A 20,293-nucleotide genomic window follows, 5' to 3' on the forward strand; every position below is an offset into this window, starting at 1 on the left:
AGGTCCATCAAGATCTAACCTCTGCCTGTCAAGATTTCAGTGCATTTGCTGACCCATCTGGTCTATGCACAATTGATTCCTGCTGAATGAGAATAGTATCATTGTATACTTAGTGTCATTTTTACAGCAACGTGAACTATTCTTTCACAAGCCTACCAAAGGATAAAACATGGAGAGCAACAATTGCTGAAGAAAGTCACACATTCAATTCACATTCCATTTTTTAAGTTGACTTATAATATGATGTGTATTAATTTAGTCTGTATGTAGACAGTATTAGTGGTGGAAGAAGACCCAAAATGTTTTTCTTCTGTTATACCTAGTTTACTCATGAGAATATCTCCTGCTGTATCCATTTTATTATTCTTCATTGAAAGCTGAAAAGATACCCAACCAACACCTACAGTTTTTATTTCCTGTTACTAAATGAAACCTCTTTTTTTCAGCATTTTAAAGAAATAAAGGTGATCTTCAGTCCCCTCGTTCTTCTCACACATTAAATATTTATGTTAACAAAAAGAAAAAATGGTTACCAATGCTTAATAAGGAGCTAGATCTTACCTTTTCAAAACATTTGAAGCACAGCTCTCTGGGAATTCTGTAGGGACAGGAAAGAAAAAAGATGATATAATTTGTATGTGGCAGTGTGTGAAATGGCATTAATGTTTAAGCATGACTAATAAACTAGACATAATTAGTGTAAATGTGTTGAGGCCATTGATGTCCTGTAAACCTCTATCAGGTGAAACATTTTTTTTTTTACATTTTTCTGATAGAGTTCTTGGTAGTGAAACAGAACCCACGTGGCATAAAAAGCTCTTTTATTTGTAAATATGTATGCACATCTGTTCTATGAATAGACTCTTAGCTGTATAACTACATAAAAGCTTTTCTACCAAGTGTTGTGTATCACTCTTTTGGAATATCAGTGTTGTGTTGCGGGAAATCTAGCATGCTTTAAAAATCTAGCAGAATCAAGGGAAGCAAAGTGAAAAATGACACTTGCTTGCTAGTTAAAACTGAAAGCTAGAAAATCTCATCATCCTTCAATACTGAAAGGATGACACTGGTTCGAATAGAATTTGAAAGACAGCTGAATAACAAGTATGCAGGTTCTTCAAAAACAATGTACAGTGAACTGCAGGAAGTAATTCTCCTCAAAAGAGTCCGTTAATATTGACTAGTTGGGGTGGGTTGACCTTGGCCAGCTTCCAGGCACCCACCCAGCCACTGTCTCACCCTCCTCAACAGAACAGGGGGAGAAAATGAGATGAAAAAGCTCCTGAGTGGACATAAAGGCAGGAAGATCACACACCAATTACCAGTACAGGCAGAATGGATTTGAATTGGGGAAAATTAATTGAATTTACTGCCAGTTAAATAAAGTTGGATGGTGAAACACAGAGACAAAATTAAAGCAACACCTCCCCCCTCCTTTTTCTGAGGCTCAACTTCATTCTTTCATTGCCGACTCCTCTACCTCCTCCACCCCAAGCAGTGCAGGGGAATGGAGAATGGGGGTTGTAGTCAGTCCATAACAGCTCCAGCGTGAGTCCTTCCCACAGGCTGCAGTTGTTCAGGATAAACGAGCTCCAGCATGGGATCTTCCACAGACTGCAATGTGTGTATCTGCTCCACCATGCTCTCTTCTGGGGCTGCAGGGGCATCTCTGCTCCAGTGCCTGGACCACCTCCTCCCCTTCCGTCTTCTCTCATCTTGGTGCTTGCAGGGCTGTTCCTCTCATATTTTTCTCATCCCTCTCTCACAGTTGCTGTGCAGTGGTTTTTGCCCTTTCTTACACACACTTTCCAAGAGGTGCCACCACCTTGGCTGCGGGGCTCAGCCGTGCCCTAACCGTCTGGAGCCTGCTGTGTCTGGCACAGGGCAGCCCTGGCCTGTCCTCACAGAGGCCGCCCCTGCAGCCCTCCTGCTGCCAGCGTCTTGCCATCTAAACCCAATACACTAGTTCAGACAAGAAGGAGAGAAAAATTAAATTCACATTCAGTTTACTCTTGCAGATTATAATTTTGCTGCTGCATGTGCAGGAAAGTGTATGCGTGCTTGTTCAGAATCTGATTTTTTCAATGATCTTAAGCTACTCAAAAGGTCTATTGAATTTCAGTTTGTGATGGACTATGCAGAAGGTGGAGTGGTTTGTTGGATTATGCCTTTGTACCCATTTCTATGAAGTGTTAGACTATGGTGAGATACATCATTGACTGAGCAATAGTGAATGAGCAAAAGGAACAGGAGGAGGGAAGGAGAGTAAGCAAGCTGCGCAATGATTAAGCATAGTGCCATAAAATGGGCACAAAGACAGTTGGTTAATCTAGATAGAGAGGGAAGAAGCATTTGGTTGCTTATTTTATTATAAATTGCTCAATTTATCTTTTTTCCATCTCTTTAGGTTTTTTTATATTCTATGTAGGTGTTCCTGAATATTCCACTTATTTTGCAATAATTTATAAATTGAACTTACATTTGATGAGTCCACACAGTAAGCAGGAAGTTACGGATGGAATATCCAGATTGAATTTTAGGAAATGGCAATGTATTTTGGAGTGGGAAAAAAACAAATTTCTTGGCTAACATTTTACTTTTAAATTGACAAATGTTTTGTCAATGAGCATTTGGGTTGTACAGAGAAAGTACATACATATTACTCATTTAAGTTAGCGTTCCTCATGTTGTCTTGATTTACTAATGCCACTTAATCTCTTACTTGCCTTTCTAGATCGGTTTGCAGTATTAGCAAACAATAATCTCCAAATTCTTCACATCAATAAAAGTGATGAAGGAGTATACAGATGTGAAGGAAGAGTGGAAGCCAGAGGAGAAATTGACTTTCGGGACATAATTGTTATTGTGAATGGTGAGGAGTAAAAGTTTTTGAATTGACTTGTTGCTTTACTTGATTATCATAGCCTATTTTAAAATATATCACCTTCTAAAAAATCCTGATTAAACTGGTTAATATAGTTGTCATGTCTGTTTAGTATTGTTTTCATGTAAATGTAATTGCTTAATATTTTAAGAACATCTACTATACTGTGTAAATAGAATTCATTGCATTTCATAATATCACTGTATATAAATATGTAAAAGCTGGATTATTATTTTTAATAATTCATGGAACATTGACAATCACTGCAAGACTTGAGTTTCAGCTTATAAGATATAGTAGTTCAGTTCACCGTGTATTTTTCAGTGTTTTGTCATTTACTGTTAAAAACACACTTCCTTTTTTATAGTTATTCAGTTTCACTGCATTGAACATATTTTATTAATTGTCGCAAAAGTCACAGGTAGATTTTATTAAGATTAACAGTATTACTTATAGATTTTTAACATTTTATTTTTATGAGGAGTGAAATATATGATGAGTTATCTGAAAAGTGGCATTATACATTTTATCATTTTATAATAAACCTCTAAGTAAGAATATGAAGAGATTAAGACAAGGTGGAGCATTTATCTCAACCTCTTTCTTAAATTCAGGGTTGACCTCTTGAAAAATAAATATCTCTTCATATATTGTCCAGAAAGGACACAGTTCCTAAAGGGCATTTTTTATCTCTACATCCTGCTTAATGTCAGTTTTTCAATGCAACTACTTCCATTGTGCCTATTAGGTTCTGAGATTTAAATGCTTTGTCCTTGACTGGTCCTTCTCGGCAAACCCCAGTTTACAGAATTCATTATGTAAGTTGAATTCCCAGTTAATTTCAGGAGAAAGAGCAGCTTCTGGCACAGGTATTGTTTAATCCGTATAGTCAAGCAGCAATCTTTGAAGCAGAATTCTTTAGATTGTTGTAGATACTATACAGACAGTGGCAAGCAAATGGGTGTTTATCCTATATATTGTGATAGAATATAACAGTACATGTCCTACACACTGTGAAGACCCCCAACAAATTGCTTTCCTCTCTGTGCATTGTGATGCTGCATTACCTTGACTCCTGGTTATGTACAGTTCCAGCAGTGCATCTGATAGCTTTTGAAATGCTGAATGAGACTTTTTTCTGCTGCTATTTATGTACATGGATATAAACCTACATTCTGAACGCCTTTCACTTCAATCTAATATTTATATGCAGTTGAGCTGAGAGCGAGCCTGTATTTAACCGAAAATGTCAGATTGCAAACTGGTCTGACTTCACATCTTTTATTGGTGGATCCACAAATTTGGTTCTTCATATATTTATTATGACTCTAGACAAAAACGCTAACACTCACCTCTGGACTTCAGTTCGTAGTGTTGGGAGGAGAAGGGGTTACCAATTGGGTGATTCTGACATGGCTGCTCCTGTAAAGTGGTATCAATTAGGAGCTATTTTCTGCTTCATTTATAGGAATAAATAGGTTTTCCTACCTAAAGCTGAATGTATTAAACTTGGCCCGAAATGACTTTTAGAGTAATATTAGAAATCAGAAAGAAAGAAAAATTGTAGTGCTCTTTGGTGAAAAGGAAAACCTAGGAATTAATTGGATTCAGAAAAGAAAAGAAAAAAAGAAAAAAAAAAGGAGCAATCTGTAGGCCAGTAAAAGCTACATGACTGTATTTTTGCCATGATTCCTTTTCAAAAGAGTAAGCAATAATGCTTACTTTGGATGATAATCAAAGCTTGGAATAAAAAGAAAAAGTTATCATGAAAGTATTTGTATGTAGAAACTATTCAATTTTAGAACTTTATTGCTTATTTATTTATATTGCAATAGTGCCTCGAGGATCTATAGAAAGATCTAATATTTATACAAATACATAGTAAGAACCATACAAGGTCTCCAAAGCTGGATAAAGTGCAACTAAACAACAAAGAAATAGGAATATTTCAGGAGAACTGTTACACCACATAACCCAATTTTACATTTTTAAAACTTTAAATTTTTGTGTGAGTCTGTAGGGAGAGGTGAATATAGAGAATTATGAGGTTAATAATTAAATCAATAATATTAGTCCTTGCTCTCACGTAGGTATTTAGGGTTTACAGTGGAAACACATTTTTGAGAGGAGTATGGGGGCTCGTATTGTAGCTTTTCCGATTTATTTGGAGAGTAGCAGAATTCTCCATGTATGATGTTTCTCTGCTGCAAACAGTATATGAGTATGTTGCTTTCTAAATGTCATCTTCTTTATTATATAGCAAGAGTTGATATTGTTTATTTCTGCAAATATGATTTGTTCCAATGCTTATACATACTTCAGTCAAAAATGTAAGCTATGCTAGAACTGTATGGAGTCTCAGATTCCCTTTTGCAAGAATAGTGATGAAGATTTAATTGAATAATAAACTATTAGCTATCCTTTTACTCATTGCCTTCTAGTTAGGGTATTATCCATGGTGTAGGTGACCCATGCATCCTCTGATTCAGGACAAAGATTTGAACTAAGATCACCTCTTCTGTGAGCAAGTACTCTATGTGGTACTGTTTCTCTACTTCTCTGTCCGACTAAAAAGGGAGGACAGAAAGAGTGGAAAAATATTGTGAGAGGCTGAGAGCACCCAAACCCTACAGCAAGCTGATGAAGACCAGTCTCTCAGAGGTAGATGATATGGGATCAAATCCTCTCAAGAAGAGGAGAAAATTAAACCTTCTCATATTTAAGAACAAGAGGGAAGTTCCCTCTTGAGCTATTTCAGTCATAACTGAGTCATCTCTGCCCATGTGGATGATACTTGCCTATAGAATGTTTTCTTGTGCTATATGGAAGCAAGAAAAATTAATCACCGCTAGAACTCTTACTATAAGATGAAGGATTAGACCTTGCAACCAACAAAACAAAATGGTGAAAAGCCACTCCCCAAATGATTTAAGAACATGCTGCAAAAATTCATTCTTTCTTTGCATGAAGTTAGGTGGCTGTACCCATGTTTAAGTACCTAAGTGGCAGAAATTTCCACAGTTGGCCAAGCAGCATGTGCAGGTGATGTTGACTAACTGGAAGTGAATTGAACTTTTTAACTGAGATGCCTGGATGGAATGTTATTATTTTCCTTATGAACAATGACTTCCTAAGAAACTAAAATTAGGTAACTTTAAGCATTTGTTATTTTATTTTTATTTTTCATTTTTAGTGGAGTAGTAAGTAGAATTACTTTCTTATAAATTTCTTACATTAAAAAGGAAATTTCTTGGTTTGTAATCAAGATATAAATTTAAAATAGTCTAGTCTTCGCGTTAAATAGTGGACACTTATAACTACACATAAGGGTAATGTAGAGAAGTCTCATTTTGAAGAGAAGGAATTAACGAAGACAGTAGTGTGTATCTTGAAAATGTTTTTTCTATTCTCTACTCCATCTGGATGCTAAGCTCGTTGACATAACATTGGCTAATTCACATCTGGGAGAGAGGTAAATAACAGGAAGAAGCGATGAAATGGCTGGCATTTCCATCAGACCATAGTAGAGTATGTTCTCTTCTATACCAGTGTCCAAACTAGCTGATCATAGCAGCAGTTATGACTCGGGTCACATGTACATAGTTTAAAAAACTAAAAGCTGTAAAAGAAACTATTTTGAAAGTGATATTCAGTGTTCTGGTTAGCGTTGCAAGACCATGCTGAATAGTTTGACGGTGAAGGCCCTGAAATGCAACACAAATCCTCTCTCTACTAACTTATGGAAAAGAAGAAAACCGAATAAATTTGCAGAAGAAATTTTAAAAGTTGTTTGCCTAGATTGTTGGCCCACAAATTTAGGGGTTCATTGCCCTGGGGAAATGGTATTTCCATATACAATCTGTAGCCCAGGCAATTTGAGATAGGAAAGAAATGATCTGTGAAACAGACAACATTAAAAAAGGGTGAAAGCAACTTACAGTAAGTAAATATATGTTAGAAAATCTTTTTAGTTTTAGCTGGCTGTTCATTATATTGGTTATTTTTTTGTATAGTGCTTTAAAGATTGCATAGAAACAGAATGCAACTTTACTCAAAAATAGTTAAAAGTAAATCTTGGAAAAAAGTTTGATATATAAAAGGTAGTTTCTAATGCATAGAAATCTTTAGGGGGTTATAATGGATAATAAATTGAAATACATCTGAGCTAGATTCTCTCTTTAAAATCTAATGTTTAGGTATCTTTTTCTACATGCAACACTGAACTTTTTATAGCATTTCTTCTCTACCCATATTTATAGTGAAGTCTAAATAGCAGTTTTTTGTAAAAAATAATAAAAGGTGAGTATAAAATAGAACAAAAGAAGAATTCAAGTCCTCCTGAAAACAAAACCTTGGTTTTTTATTCTTCCACACCCCAACCCTCCCGCCCCGCCTCTTTTGGTAAATGGGCTTATTAGATTTATTTATTTAAGTTTTCTTTGCTGTCTGGGAAGTTCCATAAATTGGATAGACTTCCTGACCTCACTGACATAAATGAAAAAGAATTTTTTTCCCTTAAATGTGACTGGATTTTTACCATTTTGCTTTAAGTTTGACATGTGAGAGACTTGCCAGTACAGCTTCATTTGGCTTTTCCTCTTTTAGGTTCACACTTTAGTTCCATCCTATGTACATACAAGAACAGAACCAAAGATAAACAGGTCTCTTCTCAGAAAGGATAATGAGAAAAGTGAAATTGACTTTTGAAAAGAAAAATAATATCTCATTTCATTGTCATTGCAGTATCTCTTGAAAGACTGAAGCACTTCAGTAATGTGCTGAACCAAGTCATAGTCCTGTAGTTCTTAGTTGTGAGCAGTGAAGAACCTGTTACTTCTGGCAAAGAATTGTTTCATCCCCTTATGTTACTGCGTATATTTTCAGGTCTAGACATTAGAATGCACTGCAAAATGGCTAGAATGTATATAACGTTTTCTAAGTGACATTTTTTCATGGAAGATGTTGCACAACAGAAGGGGTTTGTGTGCTAAGTAATGGCCCATGCAATTTCAGATAGGTAAAAAGTGATCTGTGAAACACTTAAATTTCAGCACACCATTAAAAAGTGTGAAAAGTACATAACAACATTTACTTATTGATCATTGATAATTCTGGTACATTATTTTTTAATAATTTCACATATATAAAAGGTTCAGAAGCTGGAAAGGGTTCTGAAGTAGAATACTAAACCTAAAATATTTGGTGCAAAGCGACAGAAGTTGATTCTCAACAGTTTGTGGGAAAAATCTGTGGAAGTCCAATGGGAAGCTGAAAGCAAATTCATTGGGGTTGCTTGTTTCTCCTTCTTTTCTCTAGTGAAAGGTAGAGCTAAAAAGGGTAACTCTGAGTCACTCTGATGACAGGATGTTGTTGTTAGCAGAGACCTATATTTTGTGAAGCTCTAATCTTTTCCCTTTCCTCTAGCTTTCCCTGGTATTCCTTCTTTTCCACCTACCGTCTTCCTTCCAATCTGCTAGTATTGTTTTTGTTTGTTTCTTTGCTTGACAGTTAATGGAAACAGATTTAAGACAGCTGTCTTAAAATTGCCATATGAACAGAGATATTAAATATCAGCCTGTGAGTTTTTCTGTCTTAACTATTATTGCTATTTTTTCTGTTGGGTAGAGGTTCTCTGTGAACTGTTGCAATTTTGGTAATAACTTCATCCCATCAAGAACAGACAAAATTAATCACTCTCAGAACACAACTAAAATTTTTGGAAATACAATTTTCACCTTTTGAAGCTGGTGATACTCCTGCCCAGGAAATATGCAGGAGTTCAGTAAAAAGAATTAAATATGCATAATCAAGACTACTACATACTGACATCTGTTTTAAAAGCACTGTCTGACATCAGTACATAGTTGTATGTCAGCTTTATAATTGAATGAAAGATAAAAAGAAAAGAGATACATTTTCATTTGAGATAGTTAAATTAGTGCCAATCATAACCCTATTGTGTCTTTTACATGGTAGGTATAACTTCAGTCACTTTAAAATGTTCTGTAAGGAAATGGAAGAACTGCTGAAATAGAGTTTAAAAATTTATTCTAGTGAAAAAAAAAAGGTTATAAATGTCCTGATAAAAATAAAAATCTTGTGTTTAAGAAAAGTAAAGAAATACTAATAACAGTGATTCATATTGTAACTTGATACCTAAGTGTAACTATAAATTCCAAAATTAGCAAAGGATCCTATCCTGTGCTTTAAATTTCTCCAGAAACACATAAAATCATTTATTTTTCCATTAATAGGACATAATGTTTTATTTTTCAGTTCCCCCTGCAATTACTCTGCTACAGAAATCCTTTAATGCCACTGCAGATCGAGGAGAGGCAATAACTTTGTTCTGCAGAGCCACTGGATCACCTCCTCCTGAAATCAGTTGGTATAGGTAAGTTCAATCGAGGTCTGCACATCAGAGCACATTATTTTAATGTACCATGATTTTCTATCACAGTCCATTAAGCTGTGCAACCTTAATTTCTTTACTGAATTTTAAGAGCATTTGTTGTCCATTTCTTGGCTAACTTCTAAAGCTAGATTCAGCATTAATAAGTGAACTCACACAAATTCAATTGCACTCACATTACCAGCAAGTGAGATAAAAGTAAAAAGTAACTAAAATACCATATTGACATTATTTCTTCATATTTAAGGGGAAACAAATAAAGCTGAAGCAATGAGTCCGTATCTCAAAAACAATACAAGCAAAAATCTCAGAACAACTTTTCCACATGAATGCATCAGGTAAAAACATATGCAGTTATGCAATAAATAAATATCCAATATAGATCAGCAATGCTGATAACAAAGATAACATTTGCCCCATCTGTGAAAATAGATGCTAACCATAACTCTCCATTTCAATGAGATTCAGAAGGAGGTATGGCTTTAGACACCCCTAGGATATCAAAATGTTTCATTGCCTAAGTTTCAAGTGTATTTTATGTAATTTTAAAAATGTAATATGCTTTGAAAATGGCACAGGCCTTATGAGGAGCGGCTGAAGGAACTGGGGTTGTTTAGCCTGGAGAAGAGGAGGCTGAGGGGAGACCTTATCGCTCTCTACAACTACCTGAAAGGAGGTTGTAGTGAGGTGGGTGTTGGTCTCTTCTCCCAAGTAGTTAGCGATAGGGTGAGAGGAAATGGGCTCAAGCTGCGCCAGGGGAGGTTTAGGTTGGAAATTAGGAAAAAATTCTTCATGGAAAGGGTGGTCAAGCATTGGAACAGGCTGCCCAGAGAGGTGGTGGAGTCACCATCCCTGGAAGTGTTCAAAAAACCTGTAGACGTGGCACTTTGGGACATGGTTTAGTCTAGTCTACCCTTGATTGGTTTAGTGTGGACTTGGTAATGTTAGGTTAATGGTTGGACTGGATGATCTTAAAGGTCTTTTCCAACCTAAACGATTCTATGATTCTATACTTTTAAATTTCATGTGTGTTTTTTGATGATATCAATGACGTGAACATAATATAGCCATGTCGTTTGGGAACACTTACCATATTACATTTATAAACATTTAAATATCCATACACTGTATATTCTTTCAATTTTAACAAAGATATGCATCAGTCCTGGGATATAAGTATCTCAGACTCCTCATACCAGTGCACACTTCTATTTTAGACCTGAATAATTTGCATCTACATAGAGTATGTCAGGTGAATTCAAAGGTCGCTGCATTTTCAAAATGGACATAGAAGGGATTTCCATCAATTCTTAATCTCCTTTGGAATCTTTGAACAATGTTAGATTAATTTTAAATGTTGGCTTCCTTTGACTGGCACCTTTATCTTAACATGCTGTAAGTCAAATGTGGATTTAAATTTTTCTCTTGTGCAATTTGAATCTCGGGAGATAAATAGAATGCAAAGTTAATTCCTTAATGTGGCTTAGAATTCAAAATTTAGTGAAGAGGAGGGAAAATAAAAACAAAATATGCACAGCCCAAATTAAAGAACTGATGCTGAATTCAAACTGAGATTGAATATTCTGATTACTTAATGTCTTTGAAGTAATTTTTTACAATATATGTCTTATCTGGCCAAAATTCTTAAGAATTGTCTGAAATCTGGTATCCTAAATGGCCTTTTTGTAAGACAACCAACATTAATGTTGTATATTGTTAAAAAATAATGCGTAAATTTCCAGTTTGTGGATATCTCTGTTTACAGATGTGGAGTTTATTTAATATTTTATATATATTAAAGTATGTACACAGGCTAAGTGTCTTGGAGAGACACTTATCTCTGCCTACTGATCAGAGCCTACTGAAAGATATTCCTTTGGTTTGCCAGCCCCTGAGGCAACTGACTTTTTTAAACCATTCATTGAATATCTTTTTAAAGATTCTTACAAAAGCTTCACAGGCTTGTGTACTGGATACTGGATCTTAAATGACGAAGCTTCTGTTCTGTTCCTATTTCAGGAACTACCTCATACTGAGGAATATTGGCTTATATGCCTCCCTTCCCTGTGGGTTTGGTTTGGGTTTTTTTTTTTTCCCTCTCATTGTCTTTTTATTTTGTCTTATTAGGCTATAAATTCTTGGCGGTAGAAAATATTCTTGCTTTTTTTATTTGCTGATGTCCGGGTTTCATCTGGGATAGAGTTATTTTTTTTCCTAGTAGCTGGCATAGTGCTGTGTTTTGGATTTAGGATGAGAAGAATGTTGATAACACACTGATGTTTTTAGTTGTTGCTAAGTACTGCTTACACTAGTCAAGGACTTTTCAGCTGCCCATGCTCTGCCAGGTGCACAAGAAACTGGGAGGGGGCACAGCCAGAATAGTTGATCCAAACTGACCAAAGGACTATTCCATACCATATGACGTCACGCTCAGTATAGAAACTGGGGAGGGGTTGGCCAGGGAGCAGCGATCGCTGCTCAGGAACTCTCTGGGTATCGGTCGGCGGGTGGTGAGCAACTGCATTGTGCATCACTTGCTTCGTATATTATTACTACTATTTTTATTGTATTGTTGTTATTATAATTACTATTTTACTTGATTTCAGTTATTAAACTGTTCTTATCTCAGCCCAGGAGTGTTTCTCACTCTTACTCCTCCGATTCTCTCCCCCATCCCATTGGGGTAGGGGGAGTGAGTGAGCGGCTGCGTGGTGCTGAGTTGCTGGCTGGGGCTAAACCACGACAGCTGACAGTGAGAGGCTGTAAAGTGGTAGGTGGAAACAGCCCCTGGTCTCTGTGACAGAATAATATCATTGATATGCTAAGAGGGAAAAAAAGATGGAAGGAGCATTATTTTTCTGGAGGAAGCAAACTTGATTCTAAATTGTATTCCAGTACTAAGTTTCTGCATCAAATTTCTGAAGTCTCTGTCCTAAACTGTTCAGGTCCCTTTTCACTTCCGTATTGGTAGCCAGTTAAAAGGATTCAGAATCTGCCGATATATTCTCTTTGTCCTTGGACTTGTCTCGCAGTTATGTCAAGATAAAGACTTTAGTTTTCTAGAATATTTCAGATTCTTTTTCTTTAGAAATTAGACTGAGCATAGGAAAACTAGATCAACATAATCCTTCTTGATTTTGAGAAAAATCTAGAAAGCATTGTCAGTGATAGGAAAGTCTGTCAAAACTGATCTATCTAATATGAATATGCATATCATCCATTGAAAACCTAATTGAATCCATTTATCAGAATTAATGGCCAAGGCGTCATATTCCCAATTTCATCCTGTTTAGTGCATTTTTTTGGTGTTGACTGTAAGTTGATATTAACCTCAGTTTTATTTGTTTCTTTTTTACTAAACAAGTGGAATTACATCTTGAATTTGATTAAATGTTAATGCTGATTTTGGAAGGATTATAACCTTTGGTTACAGCAGGTTATGGGAATAGTGTTCAGTTTTATTCCCAACTCTACCATTTATCTATGTGAGTTCAGTCATTTGATTTAATTTGCATCAGGTTAACCATTTGTAAAGCGGGCATGTGTAATAAAGTGACTTAATGAAAGGCTGTTTTCTGAGTACATAACTGTGCTAAAGGAAAAAAGTCCAGAGAGATCCAAGCTGTTATAACAGAGAATAAAGTTTCCTTGTAAAACATTCAAAAGGATACTTGGCATTCTGAAGAGCTGAGGAAAAGCTCTCATAAAAAGGGTGGGAATGATTAATACTCCATCCTGCTGGAGCATTTTTGTTATATTGTATAGAAAGTACATCTGTGCCTGTTGAGATGGTTCCTAAGGACCTGTTTTATACACAGTTCAGTGTTCTTGTGTATTTGTTGCCTTTTAAAATGTGCTCTGACACCAGTTATTCTCTCACTCGCTCTGTTGAAGTTTCTGTAGCAAGGCCTGCATAATTTGGATCTATCATTGTGTAGTCTTACCTTCCTTACAATGCACTGATATTTTAGTCAATTGAAAAAGAAACTCGCTTGATTCTCTTTTCTCTTGTTTCCTTTTCAGTTTCCAATGTACTGATTTAACAGGTCAACTTCAGCTAGGGCATGAAAAATGGCTGTATGTTTAAAATCGAAGGACAGTACTATTGATGTGGCTTATATATCCCTCTGTGTTGACTGTAAGCAAGATGCTGGACAAGACAGTAGTTTCAAGGTTTAAACTCTTTAAGACAGCATCTAATGTGATAGAGCTTTAACTGTTTATGTTGACCCTTTCCATTTCCAGGTGCTGACAATGTTTAAGATTTCGTCAATTTAAAATGGAGGCATCTGAACTGTGTCAATCTTCCTCAGAAAAATGCTTTAGTTCACTTACAAATTTGTCAGTTTGAAATACCTAGTCAAGAAGAAAAGTCAGCAAGGTTTAGTTGCTGCTGTACTTAATATGCATATATACTTTGTTTGTTGATATTTCATGGACTGAATCTAATCCTTTCACCACTTAATTGATATCTCTATTGAAGTTGATACTACATTAGTGTAAAGTATAGCCTTCGGAGAAGCAATACACTAATAGAATTAAATTATTCAGGACTGAAAGATAAAGATCCAAACGTACAGGTCATGAACTGGAAATCTTTACTCATGTGAGTAGTCCCACTGAAAACACGATGATTGTTTACATCTGTGAAGATAATTTACACTGGTAAAGTTTAGCTGGATCAATCCCCTTATCTTTACTGACAGGACTTAGAATTATCTGACAAAAGAAATAATCCGCTTTTAACGTGTTATTCGTGTTTTCCTGTTCTCCAATATCAGCATCAATCTGAATCTCTCCTGTTTGCTAGAGGGTCCAGGGAAATGCTGATAATCTCATTTCTGCTTAGAAATTGTCACAGACAGAGGTGATGTTTGTGATAACAAGCATTTGGGCACTACTTCTGACCTTTAATATAGACTTTTGTCTCCCAGCAGAAATCACTAGATTTTTTTTGTGAAACCACCTATGTGGAAAATTACACCTTTTCTGTTCTGCAAAACAATTTCTATGATTTGCTTTGGAAAGGAGATGGACGAGTATCACAATAACGTCTTGAAGCAGACAGCTAAGTGGACTAGAGTTATTTATAAAAATGTTACTAAAATGCAAACTATATAGATGCCAGGGGAATTCTATTAACGGATATTAATGTTCCCAAGAAAGAAGCAGTATTGTCACTTTTAGGGAAAAAATTACTTTAGAAAATATGAAATATAAGTAGTTATCAGCATTATGTGAGCAGAAAGAAAGTGAAAATCATTGTTGCTCAAATCTTGAAATAAAACTAGGTGTCCTGAACTAGGCATATTGAATAGAATAGGTCAGTTATGCATATTGTTTTCATTTTACAAATAGTTTGTTTTCAAAAAGTTGGTATTGTCAGCAGGATTATCAATGCTTATAAAAATCAGGCGATTTTGATGTAGGTGCTTATGAGAAGGGACTGTTAATTCAACAGAAATATGATCAAAAGAAACCTACAGCAAACAAGGCAGAATGAGAAGAAATAGAAAAAGTTAGAATTGCACTCTTGAAAAATAAGCTGTTTTGATAACTGTGTGTATGCCAAGGTGCTCGAATGGACTGGTCAAACCTTGATCAGCCCTCAGAATTGTTCACAGGTTTTATTATTTCTGTACCATCTGGTCAGAACTCATTCTAACATCTGGAGACGTACCTGCTTACTAAGTTGTGGCTAGCCAACAACAACTGAGAGGAAATAATTTGGAAGAGTTCTTTATGTGCCAATGGGCTCTAAAGTAATTTAAAATATTTTTTATAAGTTGGTATGTTGTTACTAATATGAACTGCAACAGTTACACTTTGAAAATACGCTTCTAAATGTTTCTCGTGTGCAAGTATGTATTTGTATAACTGATTTCCTTCTATCCTTCCTTAAGTGTAAGCCGTATGTTAGAGTTCTATTCACAAGCATTTTTCTAACATTAAGTCAATATTGAACATTTAAAAATAAAGATATTATAGTATTTTTAATGCAAATATATTTTAGAAACTGACAATAAAATTGTGAAGCTGGGGTCTTGAACATCAAAATGCAGTTCAGAGTGCTTTGCTTGTGTCTAGAATGTACACATTCTTATGAAAAAACACCGTGATCCTGCAGAACACTTTTTGTCATGCTAAAATCAACTCCCTTCTATACATACTGCCAATTTGTGCCACATGAGTTAATGCTTTTTTGAGGCTAGCATAAAAGCAGTCTCTTCCCTCACAGATTATTTTCAACATATTGATGCTTCCCTAGCACATTGTTTCAGCTTTTGGAACCTACTGGTTGATTTATACATAATTTTTATTTTTTTAGGAACGGTAAACTTATTGAAGAAAATGAAAAATATATGCTGAGAGGAAGCAATACAGAACTAACGATAAGAGATATAAAAAATATTGATGCGGGTCCTTATATCTGTAATGCTAAAAACAAAGCAGGAAATGATAAAACACAGATATTCCTTCAAGTTTTTGGTAAGTACTGCATAATATGTTCCATCCTTCCTTTTTAAATGTAAACAGTAGGGAACTGAGGTTATAATTCACAGTTTTCAGTGGAACAGTATTCCTGCAAGGTGTCTACTGATGCAGCAAACTACTCTCTGTATAATTTTACAGCTTTTTCCTCCCTGTTGGCTGCTTTAACCTTTACACCTGACTTTAATTTTGAAAAGGCTGTCTTTGGCATTTGCTTTTCTACTATTCAGATGCAGTACAATGGAGTGTTAAATTGTAAATTCACTCTGGTTTTCCTTTAAAAGTTAGGTGCTTACAAGAAAACCAAGAGGAGAAAGGGGAAAATCCTGAAAGGGGAAGAAACAGGTTATTTGGACTTCTAAGCAGTGCGGGTTTTTGTAAGAAGACACCATGCAGAGGCGTTCCTGATATTTTTATTTGTTTTTCTTTCTTGATTTTTATTTTTTTAAGTGCATGATTGCAGATGTAGTCACAAAAATATTGTCTGATGTGAGTTTCAAAGGATAAAAGTAACAACATGAAAACTTATTTTTCTTTCTATGCTCTACCACCCAACCTGTATTCACGATTCTCTCCTTTACATAGAGCTGATAATTTCTTTGACATTTTGTATATCTATAACCTGGTGAGAGTAGGCATCTGTGAGAATGTAGAAAACCTCCCTCAGAATCATTGTGCAGGATCAAGGCTGTAGCTTGCTTATGAAAAACCTACAGAAAAGTAATGTGTTGGTTTTTTTTAAATTGACTATAGCTTGTAGTAGAGAGAAAGACCATTTATATTTGAACAGCTAAAGCACATACTTAGGACCATGGGAAATTAAATTTTAAGTCCCAGTTAAAACTAATAGTAATTTATACAAAGCAAAGCAGTTCTAACAGGTAAGCTGGTAACTTGCACTGGAAGAGCTAAACTGTTGGGTTGGATAATGCTGTCATCTGAGATCTGGGAGCCTGAGGCTGAAGCCATGCTATCACATCAACAGGTTATCTGTGTCCGTGTGCCTTCCATGTCTTTCCTATTTGGGAAACTCTTCATAGGCCTCCGTGCTGTGCTGTCTCCAGTGCTCCATGCTCCAGATGGGTTGCCTAACCATTGGGCTACTTCGTTGTTCTGAGGTGCTTAAAAATTATTCTCAATTACTTTTCAAAGAAAAGAAGGTGAAATACAAATTTAAATTTCATCCCAGCCTCAAGGTGTAGAGTATCTTGAAGATTTTTGTGGACAAACCAGAACATTTTATTCAAAAGTATTTCCAAAAATGGAGGAAAAAAAAAAAAAAAAAAAAAAGTGAAGGAATAGAAGAGACTTGCTAGTTTTGATATGAGTTTAGGGAAGTTTCAGGCAGAAATAATTTTTTGTGTTATTCAAGTAATTTTAAGTATGGATGAAATTTGCGTAGTTTTTGCCTGAGGCAAGGTAACCTTTTAATGAAAGGAATAGGGAAAGAGAGACACCAGACTGAGAGTGAGCATTTCCTGTACACATTCTTCTATCTTTTAACAACCGCTGTTCTGGGGACTCCCCAGAAAGCTAAATCAAAATGATTTAATAGATAACATAAGTTTGTTTAATCCATTTTGAACCTACACATCCTTTTTGTTTCCACGACATCCTAAACTCCCAAATTCCTTAAATTATTTCCTTCTTGCACAAAAAAAATTATTTCTTATGTTCAAGTTTGGAGCCTGCTCATTTCTTTGGCTCATAATTCTCATTTTAATATAAAAAGTGAAGAATAATTCGGTATGTTTTTTACATCAAATGTGGTTTTCTGTCTCACCTAGTTCATTTGTTTTCTAAGCCGTGAGTTTTCATTCTATTTAGTTTCTCCTTCTGTGGAAACCATTGTGAATCTCTGAACCATGCATTCCTGTACCTTTCCGATTCCAATCCCCTGTCTGTGAAACGGCAAGGCAAGACCGGCACGTGGGATTCATGTTGTGGGGGGAACCTGGCTATGCAGCAGCACCGTGCTGCTGCTGCTTTCATCTCGGCGCCTTCTCTCGTGTTCTGTTTGCCTCGCTGGCTCTCCCCGAGTACTGAACTGGTGTTTCCACAGAACCGTCTGCAGTGTCTCCCAGGTCTCTTTCCTGAGTGGTTATAGCTAATTTAGAGCACATCACTGAGTATGTATACTTAGAGTTATTTTTCCTCTGTGCTTTACTCCTGTATTTATTTAAATTAGATTATAATCTGTGTACTGTTAGTTTGACCTTAGGGAACAGTAGCATAAATTAAGCCTCTTACCTTATTTGTAATCTCTAAAGCTAGGGTGATTTTAGTCTAGTATTGCCTTTACAAAGTTCACCTCTTCTTTCAGTCTGAAAATGTGGAGCAGGGTGGTTGTATTTTCTCCTGCAAAGATCTTTACTTTTTCTTTTGTCTCTTTCACCACAGGTTAAACTCCCAGTCATACGTACAGCCAACAACTTAGTATACTTTTCTTCCCCTTAAATGTATTCAATAAACTGCAGTCTGAAAATGGCAAGGCAGATGGCTGATTATTGTAGCTAAATAGTACACAAACAGCCAGTTTGTGTTAAAATGACCTATTAAATTACATTATTCTTTCCCGCTCCATTAGCTTGCTTGTCTCACCTACCTGCTATCTTTAATTTTAATTTTCAATGCAAACTCCTTGGGGCATCGAATATTGTTTCTACTGCAACAGTGCTCTGCCAGGGTTGAAACTTGTAATAATAGTAATGTAACCATAATGCAATAAAAATAACAGTAACATTATAGCATTCAGCATTTAGAATTTCTAATACTCTGCACTTTTGAATGGACATGCCCATCTTAGTGCCATCTAGCACCTGCATGTGTTTAGTTTCCATGTGTAACCTAGATTTTTTTGTTCTTTTTTGTTTGTTTGTTTCCAGTATCAGTGTTAAAAAAAGCTATTTTGTCCTCATATCAAATGCTTACTGTGACAGTTTTTCTGGAACACTAACACATGTATAGAAAACTATATGCACACACCCTGCTTTTCCCAAGTCTTCATTTTTATTACTGCTTTTTATCTGTTCTACTGAATAAGACTTAGAAGAGTAAAGAAAGCCCTGTTTCCCTCAGAGGATTTCTTACTGATCATGATTTGGTAATCTCTATCTGTCATCCTGTTATCTGCTATAGTTCTCTCTGTATCATTATCTATTACTACCTAAAAGATCTCATCTATATTAATGCTTAGGACTTGGCTAAGATTTTTGATACAAATTCATTTATGTTTAGTCTTTCTGAATGGCTTGAAACCATAGGTGTTCTTCCTTGAATTCTTTAAAAATATTTTCAGTATTTGTCTCTGCTTGGTAGCTAACTTTTTATATCTCTTTCACCCATACTATTCAGTTTCATTGTTTTCTTTGATTTGTTTTGTGATGTAATTAGATATATATTTATATACATGTGTTTCAATACATGTGAATAAGCATTGTGAATTATGAAATACCACATTTTTACAGCTATGAGCACCCCAACAAAAATTGCTGAAACAACATAATAATAAGCAATTGATTTAAGAGCAGTCAAGAAAATTCAATCTCTTAAAATCTTCCTACATCATCTTACTTTCTAAGAACTAAAAATGTATTTCTTCATCATTGCTTCTCCAGAGTGATAGCAGTAGTGTTCATTTACCTTATAATAAAAAAAATCTAATCAGGCTAAATGAAACAAAATTAGCTTTAATTAAAGATGTATTCATGCTTTATAAGAATAGGGCTTATATTCTCAGGACAGTTTTTATATCTTCATTTTGTTTGTTCTTCACTTGCTCATTTCCACTCCTTAATCACTCAAATGCTTAGTTCTGCCATTCCATGATGCATAAACAATTGAGGTTTTCAGCAGGTTTTGTCTATTCTGTACATATGCCATGTCTAGCATTTTCTATTTCTAGAAAGAAAAAAAAAATATTTTGTCTTTAATCAGAATTGGTAAAAAAATAGGAAAGAGCTATAGCATATATTAATTTGAAGTTCTCTAGGGTATAGGTGTTTTACCTACATAATCAATGAGAGAGTAGTCTGAGCTTATAAAAAAATATTTCTTTGGCATTTCAGTAGTTTATGACAATTGTTTTCATGAAAGTCAAATGAGAGAAAAATATCTCACGAAGCATTACAAAAGGCCCTTTATAATTATTGTGTAGTTTAAGCACATACCATTTTTAGTTTCTAGATGTCTTTTTAGAATAATCTGAATCTTGTATAGCAAGAAGGTTTTTGCGGATGTGTTCAATGTAACTTTTATTGATTAATGAGAAAAGTATATGCTATTATTCATTTTTTATCTGTCATCAGGCAGGTGGGAGGAAATGTAACAGACCTCTCCTGTCTTATCCCCCTTAGATGTGTTCTAACTGTTAAAATTAAAAAAATTTAGGTTAATCTAGGCCCTCAAAAGCCATGCATCTTTGAACCAAAGACGCTGCAGTGAGTCTATAATGAGATTGGGGTGAGAAGTTGCCTAAATTTTTTGCATTGTTTTCGGCTTAATGA

General features: G+C 35.4%; 1 protein-coding gene across 1 annotated transcript in view; it reads left to right on the top strand.

The window, feature by feature from the left end:
- NCAM2 (neural cell adhesion molecule 2) overlaps positions 1-20,293 on the top strand; it is a 487,115-nt gene that overhangs the window by 344,213 nt on the left and 122,609 nt on the right. Inside the window, 3 exon segments of the mRNA XM_075712794.1 lie at positions 2,735-2,872; positions 9,161-9,278; positions 15,625-15,785. Of these exon segments, the coding sequence (XP_075568909.1) occupies positions 2,735-2,872; positions 9,161-9,278; positions 15,625-15,785 (417 nt within the window).

Source organism: Pelecanus crispus, chromosome 1 (genome assembly GCF_030463565.1).
Source record: "Pelecanus crispus isolate bPelCri1 chromosome 1, bPelCri1.pri, whole genome shotgun sequence".
Classification (NCBI taxonomy): domain Eukaryota; kingdom Metazoa; phylum Chordata; class Aves; order Pelecaniformes; family Pelecanidae; genus Pelecanus; species Pelecanus crispus.